The sequence below is a fragment of the Protopterus annectens genome, chromosome 3.part0, assembly GCF_019279795.1.
Source record: "Protopterus annectens isolate FY-2018-M chromosome 3.part0, PAN1.0, whole genome shotgun sequence".
In the NCBI taxonomy this organism is placed as follows: domain Eukaryota; kingdom Metazoa; phylum Chordata; order Ceratodontiformes; family Protopteridae; genus Protopterus; species Protopterus annectens.
Window position 1 is genome coordinate 946,887,662 of NC_056731.1, and position 12,618 is coordinate 946,900,279.

Sequence of the window (12,618 nt, forward strand, 5' to 3'; positions counted from 1 at the left end):
GTTATTGAAGAAATGTGGGCTTTTTGTAAACAGGTGACTCTTGAGACTGAGGATGGTGGAGTCCTATTGCTTTTGCTGTTTTTGGGCATTTCTTTGTGGTGTTACTCAGTTGCTGTTATGAAGCGTACTGCTATGTGCTATGTGCAAGTCTTTTTGTTTGCACAATTTTAAGAAAATCCTTAAAAAAAAAAATGAGAAAACAGTACCTTTATCAGTACTTAAGTCATCTGTTGGTACTAGGCTATCGGCCCTAGGGCCTATGCAACCCTAGCCGTAACAATTCCCTGGATATTTCTTCCCACAATATTTACTTCTCTGGGCCCCTGTCTAGCAGGGCGACTGACATGATCCCTGGGGTGAATTTCCTATCTCCCATCCAATCATCAAGGTTATTTTTGAAAGAGGGCCAATGAGGCGCTCTGCTTGACATGTATGGGCAGTCTATTCTAGAGTATGGGGAGTATAGGTTCATTTTGTATTACCTAAGATCATGTCAGATCTAGAGTGCTTTTCTGATGGATTAATCTAAACAATTCAAGTAGGTTATTATCACCATGCTTACAACAAATGTTGCTACCTCTCCAGTTGTTTCATATTCATTGTGCATTTATTTCTTATTGCCCTACTAATTGAACCCCATTTTAATAGCTGCTGTTTCCTGTTCATTGGCTGTTTAAGTATTTAGTTGGTTGATTGTCCATATACTATGCATTATGTTGCTTTGTCTGGTGTGCATATTACAGGTGCCCAATTCTTAGTAGTCTGATTTTTTTGTGCTGATGCCTAATCATTGGCTACTTTAATGCTGTTGTATAACTCCATATGATTTTTGTTCTGGCAGTCATATTAGCTGTTAAGTTATTATCATTAAGCTGTTACTACTAGTTTGTATGTTTGAGACCCCCCCCCACCTTTTTTTAAAATGCCTCTTATGCTCAATATTGTCTTGTATCTTTATTTCTTAATATCTCCCCTTTGTGGTTTTAATATCATTCAACCCCCTGCACAGTCTTTATTTCACTTGCTCACTAACCAGAGGCTACCACATCAGCAACAGCCATCCTGTTTGTAGTGCACTGCTATACCCAATCCAACCTAAGTGACTAACCTTCTGTCACCACCATGATGACATCTTGACTGTCCAGCTTGTCAACGGCCAAGTGGGGTTTGAAGATAGACTGGAATTCAGGCTTCCAGTTCCATCACAGCACAAGAAGCTCCTGCTGTCTTGGTCTGAGGTATCCCCATGATTTGGGTGGCATCCAGCTGTATCTAAGGGATTGCTCATAAACTAATTATCGTGACCATGCCGGCTTCCCCACTGGGGCTAGAAAGAGCTTGGAGCTTTTAGGAATCTTTCCAGTTAGATCTGCAAGTATAAATCATGCTCAGTTTGTAAGGAGTTGTACTCTTGTTCTACTCCGATCAGTCTTTTACAGATGTTCTTGATGTTTTGAATGCCTGTATGCTTAAGCTTTAATTTTGTCATGAGGATTCTGAACAGTCTTCTGCCTGTTTTTTCTGATGGAGTGCAAGATAGAGGCCCAGTTCTGGCTGGTTGAGCAGCTCCTTTGTGAGTGTTACTTCTCTGTCCCATTCAGAGAATTCCTCACTTTCATAAGACTTGAACTTCTTCAACAGGCTTACTTTTGCACTGTTAGACGTTTGTATCGGGCAGAGTTGGATTTCATTCTTGGGATAAAATCTTTTCCAGTTAAATCTGCCTCTGAAACCAGAATTATAAAACTTCAGGGCCATGGGTGTGAGGAACTCCTTTAATCTTGGCTCCTTGCCTTGATTCCATTTTTGCTTAAGAGATGGCTTTGATTTTGTGTCATATGTGCAAAATGTACATTGATTTCCATTAAATAATTTTAATAATATAGTGTTTAAGTGCATTTTTTTCTTTTTTCTTTGATTTTGTCCCCGAACCACTCCATTCTTCTCCTTTCTTTGTGGGGGTAGAAACCAGAGAAGAAAGTGGACCTTTCATTCCCTCTAAGTTAGCCCAGAGCTATACAGATTTAGTTAAAGGGATTAGTGGGCTATCTTCTTAGTTTCAAAGAGAGGAAGAGTAACATTTGGTAAGCAGACACTTCTCATTGGATTGACAGCAACATTTTGTTTATCATTGAGAGGTTCCACCCACTTGCCTTTGCTGGGATCAGAATTTGCTTCACTTCAAGAGTATCTGCCTCCAGTGTTTGCTTTAGAATGTTTTATTACAGATATTTGTGCCATGACCTTTTGGTTTTTGTTGCTTCCTTTCCCCAAGCACTTTTGAATTATCTGCAACTCGTGTTGCTGGATCTGTCTTTGTTAGACTGTACTGAAGGTCTTGTTTTTTTTCAACTGTTTTCTTTTGTGTTTGGCCTGTTCTTTCTATCCTGATGATTTACTGTGTGGGGGTTTCATCTCGAGAAATGCTACACAATAACTCACACTATGGTCTCCAGGCCATAATCAGGGCTTTTTCTCACTTTGCCATCAAAGCTGGCTTTTTATAAGAAGTGTTTACAATGTATTAATTTATAAATACAGGTCACAATACTGTGTAGCATAGCAAGATTGATTTTTGGGTTAGAGCCAAGAAAATGTAACTGTTTCACAAAAAATGTACTTTTATTTGCTTGCCTGTACAGTGTGCACCCTGATGTTCTTTCCTAAGTAGTGATGATGAAAGTAACATGGTTTCCTGATTATCATGTGAGACATTTGATTTTGAAACTTGAGATGGAAAGTTGTAAACGATAATGGTGTAAAATGTTTCACATATGCAGATGGCTGTCAGGCGACAGGTCTTATGCAACCTTGAGTTTGCCCCGAGGGTTCAAGCAGGAGATGGCTGATGATATTGAATATCGGAATACATTATTCAGAAATGCACTGCTGAACCATAGAAACAATGAACTTGCATCTGTTTATGAGAACTGCAGTACTTGTGTAGCTATGGACATATAGGGGGTTTTCCATCAAAACAGTGTTCAGAAATAACCCAAAATGAAGATGTATTTTCCATTGTCTTATGTTAATTGATAGCTTTTCACCACTTGGAAGTTGAATGTTTGTTTTGCCAGGCTTTCCTTGCTGGAATGAGTAAAAAGTTAAACTCAGCACCTGCTTTTCCTTTTTAATTCAGTTGATTTCTATATACATATATATATCTCTCTGAATAAAAGCTGTGTTGAGTTACCTTTGACACTGCATGCTTTTGATTTCTATTCCATGGTTGAGTGAGAGCAAGCTTTGTTCCTTTTGTGACTTGATGGGTTTGTTTTCTCTTTTCAGGTCATCAAAAACAACTTGAACCCTGTATGGAGACCTTTTAAAATTCCTCTTCAGGCTTTGTGTGGTGGAGATTTAAAGAATTCAGTCAAGGTATTGTTTCTTTGTTTGTATTACATATGGATTCCATTTTTAACTGTTTTTCAAAAATGCTTTTATTCCCATTGCCTCCCAGCCATCACCCTTCCTGAAATTAATAAACCATCTGTTCTCCCTTGGGACAAGATCCAGTCAAGGGAAATCAATATCCAGACAACGATCATGATTTTTATTTTTTATAATGGTCCAAATCCCCACCGCACGGGTAGCTGATATGCCTGCTGGCTTACGTAAAACCTGTCTATGCCCTCCATTCCATGGGGATTTGCATGCCCCCGTGGAAGGCTGCTACTTATTGCAGTCTGGCAGAGCCAGGTGCACACCCCTGGTCAACTGCTGTATGTCTGGTTATAATTAGGGATTGTAACTGGTACCCAAGAGATATATGCATCAAGTTTGTCTGATAGGTTCATGTCTTTTCAGGTTTATAAGTAGATAGGCAAGTATTCATGAAGAACCGTATAAGATTTTAGTGATTTTAGTTTTTGGGTTTGCTATGCTTTAGATGTCCTTCTATTCTCATGTTGCAGTATTCATAACTGTAGAGAGATTGCTGCCCGCAGCACTGGACATCCGGCCAGTATACCAAAGTCTTAGAAACAGGAGTACATGCGACATTTGATATCAGAGCCATAAACCAACGTTGGCTATAAATGTGACGTCCGCACGTACCCACTTCAGGACTTTTCTGCCACAGTGATTGTAGGACCTAGGATCCCCAGCTTCGGGAACCAGATTGCTTGTTTGACTCGGCTGTACAGATAATACCCTTCTGGGGAAGTGTGCTTGTGGGAGACAAATTCCTCAAAAGGGCATGCACGATAAGTGCCTATTCTGTTTAGGGGAGGCCCACGACCATACGCCTTGTGAAATTTATAAATCATTTTTGCCCAAAACTCTCTGCAGCTGTCTGGCTGCACTAAAACTATATCTTGAAAACCAGAGACTCCGGCGTCTGGCATTCGGTATGGAAGGCGGGGTAGGTACTTCCGACAAGCCACCTCGGAAGAAGGCCATAAAATATAGGCCCAATGCCCATGCTGCACCTCAGGAGTCCGGTGAGACTCTTGAGGCAGATGATAGCCCAGGGCCCCATCAGACATCTGTTTCTCAGCCTGAATCATGAACCGTGATGGAAGCTGGTACGGTAGAAATTATGAGTACGTCCACTAAGGTAGACCAGCCGTCAGCTCCTGATGGCGAGGGAGAACCATGGCTCGTGGCGTTGGAGGGGCCTACTCCTGCTCTGCCATCCTCCCAGAAGTCGGTTTCTTAATCGACCCATCCCTGTACTCCTCTGAAGAGGAAACAGAAATTAAAACATACTGAACAGCAACCTGCACCTGGGTGGGAAGTTTTCTCCCAAAATCTGTTCAAGTCATTCCAGGCCCCTCCAGTCACAGATACCTCAATCTGCTCCTTCTCCAGTGCAGGCCTTAGATGAATCGGAGGAAGAATACTCCTTTGAAGAAGAATCCCTGACTTACTGCTTTCAAATTGAATCCCCCAAGGACTTTATCACCCCTGAGGAAGAGGACTCAATCAGCCTTGAGTCTCCAGGGGAAGAATTTTCTTTTGAAGATACTATCTCTCTGTCATGAGAGAACACTTTAAATGGTAGGCCTTAGATGTTTCAAAAACAAAAAAGAGGGAGCAAGTACGACAAACCAGTGACCACAAAAGGTAGTTTAATATCTGTCTCTAGCTCCTCGGCTTGAAAAGCCTTTAATGGAGTACAAAAGTAAATGCAAAGCCACATTTTTCAATATAAAAAGGGCTTCTTTGTACAAGAGCTTCTTTTTAACATCCATTAGCCCTTCATTTCTTTCCTTTTTTTTTTAAATAGTGCCCTGTAAACCTGCAGGGTCACCATTATGATGCTCTAAAAAAAATGTTGAACTCAAGGGCTTTCATATTTCTTGTTTTTTTTATCTCTCTCACATGCTCTTATAAACGAAGTTTAAAAGCCCTTTTACTTTCTTCTATATAAAACATCCTATACAGGCATCTTAAAACATAAGTAATATATTCTGTATTAAAACAAAATGTATTCAACACTTTAAATCTATAGCCATTAATATGTTCAATAGTACGGACCATATATTTACATGAAATACATTTCCCACATGGGTATGTTCCTTTAAAAATAGGAACCCTACACACATCCTGGCAAGGAGCAACACATTTACCATGCACAAGCCTATCTCTAATACTTCTTCCTCTTCTGAATGACAGAATGGGGCATTTGCACAACTCAGAAAATTCTGTAAACTTAAAAAGATAGCTCCAGTGCTGTTTAATAATTCCAGTCACCTGATCACTGAGCAAGCCATAAATGGTGACCATGTACATTTTTTTCTTGTCTGTATTATTTACTGCATTATTTCGAAAGTTATGCCTAATGTATTTAACATTATCCTTTTGAACCCTATATAGTGAACTTTTACTTCTTCCTCATCATAACCTCTCAGAATGAACATTTTCACTGTTCTCTCAAGCTCTTTTTCTAAAATGTCTGCGTTATTACATAACCTTTTAACTCTCATAAGTTCACCATATGGGAGAGATTTTATAAGATGATGTGGATGAAAACGTTGGGAGGGTGGCCTAATGGTTAAGGTGTTTGCCTTTCAAACACAAGGTGCAGGGTTTGAATCTCACAAGTGATAATTGGCTAGAATTAAAATGGCTCGCAAGGTCAGTTAGCTTAGTACTAATCTATGAACCTATGAACTACTTCCATGAAGAAAATGGTTACTGTCATGAAACTTCCTGTGTATTGTGGTAACTATACCTTCACCATGAATGCCACTTAAATTCACATCCAAAAAGCCTACTTGTGTACCACAGGCCAATAGGGTCTATATTAGAACATTGAAGTTTCAAAACTTCGAATGTTCTAATATCGACCCCTATTCAGCGAACGCTTACAACATCAAACATGCAGAACAGTTCCAAAACACATACACACAACACAAGCATACCAAACAAACAGCAATCCACACACATACACCTAAAATCTTACATGTAACCCTACACTAAACTGTACATACACTACTAACTATCCACTTACCTTAACCCAAACCCTAACCCTAATGTCCGTCACTATCGCACACTCACCTCACCTGCGCCTTAACCCACCTACCTGCCGTAACCCTCACATCCACACAGTTGCACACTTACCCGACCCGCGCCCTAACCCTAACTCACCTAACCCTCACGTCCACACAATCGCACACATACCTAACCAGCGCCCTAACCCTAACTCACCTAACCTGCACCCAATTGCACACTTACCTGAACCCGACCATAACTTTCCACCACAGCGCTGAAAATAGCAAAGCAACAGAAACGGGCAACTGAATTCTTTCCCTAGGAAAAATTTGGTTTTCTGTAGCTTTGCTATTTTCAACGTTCGCTGAATAGGGGTCGATATTTGAACATTCGAAGTTTTGAAACTTCGATGTTCTAATGTAGACCCGACCAATGCATCAAATTGCAAACCAAATCTGTTCTCATTCAAATTATCTACAAATTTGCTCACTTTTTCATATCCACATTTACATATAAAGATAAGATTGTCAATATAGGTGTAATATTGGCAGGTACTTTGAATTATTGCAAATGGATCAGCCCTCCCCATCTGCTGTCCCTCCCTTGCTTCTGGCCTTTCAAGATGCCTTGCTGGCAGCTTCATAGGCCCCTGATTCTCAGCCCAAGCTTCCAAATGCCCAGACAGATTCTATAAAGTACCTCAGGACACTCGGTACCTGTTCAAGAACTGCCCTGCAGACCCTGCAGTCATAGCAGTCTCTGCTGACAAATCCTCTAGACAGCTCCCTTCTTCTTTTCTTCTTTTTCTTCTCTATTCCCTACTGACAAGGACAGCAAGTTCATGGATAGGCTAGGCAAGAAGGTCTATACTTTTTCTACTATTGCCATTAGAGCCCTAAATTACCAAGCCCACATGGCCAGGTTTGCACCCTCTCTAAGGCTTCAGCTCTATTACCGGAGGTACCAGACTCACCTGCTAAGACCCAACCTAACACCCTTCTTTCCACCACCTCACAGGTGACCAGGAACTCCATTAAGTGTAGTTATGATGCGGTGGAAGCTTCTTGTAAATCTGCAGCTTCAGGCTCTGTCTTGAGGAGATACTCTTAGGTGAGGCTCCAACCAATTCCTCTGGATGTGCAAACCAAGTTGTTAGATGCTCCACTAGATAATAAGGCCCTTTTCAGTGAAGCTTCTGCAGAGCTCCTCAAATCACTACAAGAAAAGGGAAAAGAGTTGCAAAATTTTAAACATTTACTGGTTTCACCTATTCCTAGATACCATTGGAATTACCCTCAAAGACTACCTTTGTTAGGAGACGGTCATCTCATTCTGCTCCACCTCAGGCTAAGGAACAGAGGCAACCTAGGAAACATTCCACTCCTAGGCCTCCTTCCTCCACCACTGCCACTTTCTTTTGGAGGCAGTCTGACCAGGGCGGACCACCTGCACTGTGACTTCAACCCACTACATCCCTTCACCTCCGTGTCCCTTCTGCTCACCCTCTCCTTACCCTCTTGGCGGAAGATCACCTCTGAGGACTGGGTCCTCTCCATCATTCAGAAATGTTATTTTATGACTTGGTGAACACTACCCGCCTTCTAGGGGATACCCCAACTTCTTTCAAGCCAGCTTCATCTTTTCCCCGCTATTATCGATCAGTTATAGGCTCAGGACACCATAGAAAGGGTATTACCACAACAGATAAACAAAGGATTTTATTCAAGGATATTTCTGGTCCCAAGGAAATATGGTCCTTTGAGGCCAATTCTGGATTTGTCCGTACTCAGCCTTTTCCTCAAGGTTCACACCTTCAAAATGCTCATCTTGCATCTGCTCTTACACCTCATTCCAAACCAGACCTTTATGGTATGTCTGGATTTGAAGGATGCCTACCTTCACATTCCAGTTCACCCTTGCTACAGGAAATTCCTATGTTTTTCTGTAGGTTCCTTGCACTTTCAATTTTCTGCATTACCTTTTGGCCTCTCCACAGCCCCCAGGGTGTTCACAAAGTGTCTAGCTGCAGTGATTGCCCACTGCAGAACACAGGGTATTCAAATATACCCATACCTAAATGACCTGCTAATACTTCACCAGGACCATCACACCCTTACCATCACCTGCAGCTGTTGACCAACACCCTGGCAGACTTAGGGTTCACTGTGAACCAGGAAGAGACCCACTTGACCCCTACACAAGACTTAGTCTTCTTAGGGTGCAGGATCAGAACAGACAAGATGGCAGCCTTCATCCCCTGCCAAAAGATAGAAGACCTCACCCATTACCTCAAAAATCTTCTCAGTCTTCAAACATCATCAGCCAGGGAATTCCTGCATGTCCTGGGCCACATGGCATCCTTGATACCCATGCTCCATCTGGCAAGGCTGCATATGAGAAAGGTCCAGTGGGTTCTGAAGACTTGGAGCCAACATTCTCACCCTCTGGACACCTCTCTCCCTCTCCTACCATGCCTGAAAAAAGAAAGAAAAAAGAAGGAATGGTGGATTGCAGCCATCAATGTCAACCAGGGCATATCTTGCAAATATCCCCCCCCCCCCCTTACAACAAATCTTCACAGATGCCTCAGATATGGGCTGGGGGACAGTCCTGCTGCACAACCACAAACTAAGCAAAGTACAGGGAGAATGGTCTTTACTCAAAGGGACCACATCCACATCAAAGAGATGAGGGCCCTTTACCTAGCTTTACAGATCTTCCAACAAGTCCTCCTACCAGGCACTTTGAAAGTAGTCACAGACAACATGACTGTCTTGTGGTACATAAACTGGTTCAAGGCAGCAGAAAGCACCCCTGCACTGCCAGGCTATAACACATTCCACACCTTCCGGCCCCAGAACTTGGACCGAAGCTCCAAAGACGGTGGTGTTTCATTATTCATAAAGAATGCGCACACCTCCAGACTGGTAGCCCAACATAACGCATCAGAGATAGTTCAGTTGCAGCTAACATTGGGTAAGACAGCGATTCAGGTCGTAGCCTGTTATAGCCCCCCAACCATGTCCCAAGACACTCATTCCACGATGATGTTCATCGTGTTACCCTGCTGCAGTCATCACACTTGGGTTATCCTGCCGTCAGGCGGTCCCGCAGTCGGCCTGAATTCCAAAGTCTTGGTCCAGCGTCGATTGCTGTCACTTCTTCCCTGATGTCAGTCCACCAGGGGTATATTAGAGGCATCCGACGCCATTTTCTTCAGTCTTTCTTGCCACACGGTGCTCGAAGCAGAAGCAGTTCGCAAGTGCCGGTCGGCCGACACCTGAGATTTTCGAATCGAGTTTCAGTCCGAAGTCTTCAAAGCTACGTACCCCATTGGGGAACCTTTTCTTGCCTCAGTCCGATGTCAGAAAAAGTTAACAATTGCATTTCTGGTGGGAAGCAAATACCTCATAAGGATTTTCATTCTTATTGTGTTCCTTGCCTGGGCCCAGATCACGACGTCACTAGTTGTCAGTTTTGTGCTATGTTCAATAAGCGAACTATAAAGTGTCGCTTTGATTTCGCTTTACACTACTTCGGTAAGAAATTTAATTACACTATGCCGTCGCAGCAACAGACTACCGGCGTGCATAAAAAATGCAAGGATAAAGACAGGCAGCCTAGATCCAAACCAGACTCCGAGGCCTCGGTTGGGCCGGTCCTCAGGTTTTCAGGGCGGCGCCTACGCATCCCCTGGCTTCCGCAGAATTGGAACACCAGACCGCTTCGGATTCTCCAGCGGAGAGTTCTAGGCCAACACAGCCATTTACTGATGACATTGTAGAAGGAGAAACCGACGCTGTAGAAACACCTTCGGTTTCAGAAGGTGTCTTCAGACTGACTACTCTCACCATAAAATCTTATGCTAAGCTTAAGACTCCTCTAAAACCAAAAAAGACTGCACCTCAGTCTCCAGCTCCAGGCCCCATGCCTAAGAAACAGATGCTTAAAATGTCTGAAGATTTGATTTCTTTAATCAAGGGTTCCCAACCCCCACCTGACAAAAGGCCTAGACAAGAGGAGGATTATGCCTCCTCTGATCAGGTGTCCATTTCCTCAGGCTCCTCTGAGGAACAGGATTACTCCTTTCCCCCTTGTGAAGATTCTGATGCTGAGGATTCCATTCCCTCAGCTTCTCCCCCTGAAGACTATTCCTTTGGGGAAACCTTACATACCATGAGGGAACATTTCCACTGGGAAGGTCAGGACTACTCTGACTCAAAGAAAAGGCTCCGAGAGATGTCCTTCAAGGATGCATCTGCAGTCATAACAAATGGGTTGTCCTGTCGTCAGGCAGCCCTTCGGTCGGCCGGATTCCAAAGTCTGGGTCCGGCTTCGGCTGATGTCGCACTTCACCCGACGTCATCTCTGCTGGTCTTCGGGTATAAAGGCATCAGCCGACGCCATTTTCCTCAGTCTTTCTTGCCGCGCGCGCCCGAAGCAGAAGCTGCTCGCAAGTGCCAGTCGGTCAGATCCAGAGATTACTACTACCGAATACTACTTCGAAGACTTCTAAAAAGCTAAGTACCCCGTTGGGGACTCTTTCTTGCCTCAGCCGATGTCAGAAAAAGTCAATAACTGTTTAACTTGTGGGAAACAAATACCTCATAAAGATTTCCACTCTTACTGCCTGCCTTGCTTAGGCCCAGACCACGACGTAGCAGCCTGTTCGGCCTGTGCTTCCTTCAACCGACGAACGCTTAGGCGTCGGTCGGAGTTTGCTGAACAGTTTTTCGGCTCAGATTTTGCGTACATTATGCCGCCGGATCCTCCGACTACCCAAATTGTTAAAAAACGCAAAGAAAAAGGCCGACACTCACGGTCCGCGGTTTCGGCCGAAACCACGGTTAAGCAGGCCGCGAGTGTCTCGGGTTCGCCGAAACCGAAAACCGTCAATCTTCAGCCGAATCCATGACTACTACTGAGGCTCCTGCTACCTTAGTTGAATCGGCCTCAGAAGTTTTGCCTACTACTGTGGTTCCTAGTGATTTATCAGACACCATTCCTTTGGATGTCTCTACCCCAGCACGTGGTGCTGCTAGGCCTCCTGCAGCCATGTCTATTAAGGCCTTTGCCAGGGCTAAAGCAGCCAAAACTGTTAGATCAGTGCCTGTTAAGCCCCCCTCACACAGGCCCACTTCTAGTTCACAAATGCTTACTCTGGCAGAGGATTTAATATCCTTAATTAGGGGATCCCAATCTCACCCAGACAGGGCCTCTCAGCCACCAGAAAAGAGACCTAGAGCAGAGCCCCCCGAGCCAGTGTCCTCTGATGATTCTTCGGATGACTCAGACATTACAGATCAGCCAGAGGCTCCTTTTTCTACTTATGAAGATTCCGATGCTGAGGAATCCATTCCATCTGCCTCTCCACCAGAGGAATTTTCCTTTGGGGAAACCTTACATGCCATGAGAGAACAATTCCAATGGCAGGGACAAGATTTCTCAGATTCCAGAAAAAGGCTTAGGACATTTCTGCACTTACCACAACATAGGCCCTTAGCTATACCTCCAGTACTGCATGTTGTGGATGATGCATTTAATGATGTTTGCACTGCTCCTGATACTTTACCTCCAGCCCCTGCCAAACCAGATAGATTTTACAGGGTGCCAGACACTCATCACCACCTATACAAGGCCCCACTTGCAGATCCTGAGACTATATCCCAGGGGCCTAAGGCAGTAGCCTCGACCTCAGCAAAACCCTATTCCTTCTGAAAGGGAATCCAGGTCCTTAGAGATGGGGGAAAAAGTTTACACCTCTGCTACTCTCTCAGCTAGAGCTTTAAACTGTCAGTTTCATATGATCCAATACCAAGAGTTTATGCTTGATCAGTTAACTAAGAAGCTGTCCACTGATGACTCCTTAGACAAGAAATATGTTTTAGAAATGGTGAATAACATTCAGCAGGTTAGTAACCATTCTTTAAAATGTGGCTATGATGCACTGGAGGCTTCATTTAGATCAGCCATGACTGGCACAGTGATAAGAAGGCATGCATGGTTGAAAGAACAGGTCTTGCCGGATCATGTTAAAGCAAAGCTGTTAGATGCTCCTATGGATAAGGCCAGTCTATTTGGTACACCTGCTCAGCAAGTAATGAAGAAAATGGAAGAGAAGGCAAAATCTGTACAAACAGTTAAGGATTTCTTACAGGTTCAGCCCCAAGGTTTAGCAGG

General features: G+C 43.6%; 1 protein-coding gene across 1 annotated transcript in view; it reads left to right on the forward strand.

Annotated features, from left to right (window-relative positions):
• LOC122796643 (copine-3-like) overlaps positions 1–12,618 on the forward strand; it is a 1,386,610-nt gene that overhangs the window by 567,002 nt on the left and 806,990 nt on the right. The window contains exon 7 of the mRNA XM_044065280.1: positions 3,289–3,378. Coding sequence (XP_043921215.1) covers positions 3,289–3,378 — 90 coding nt within the window. The remainder of the gene's footprint in view (positions 1–3,288; positions 3,379–12,618) is intronic.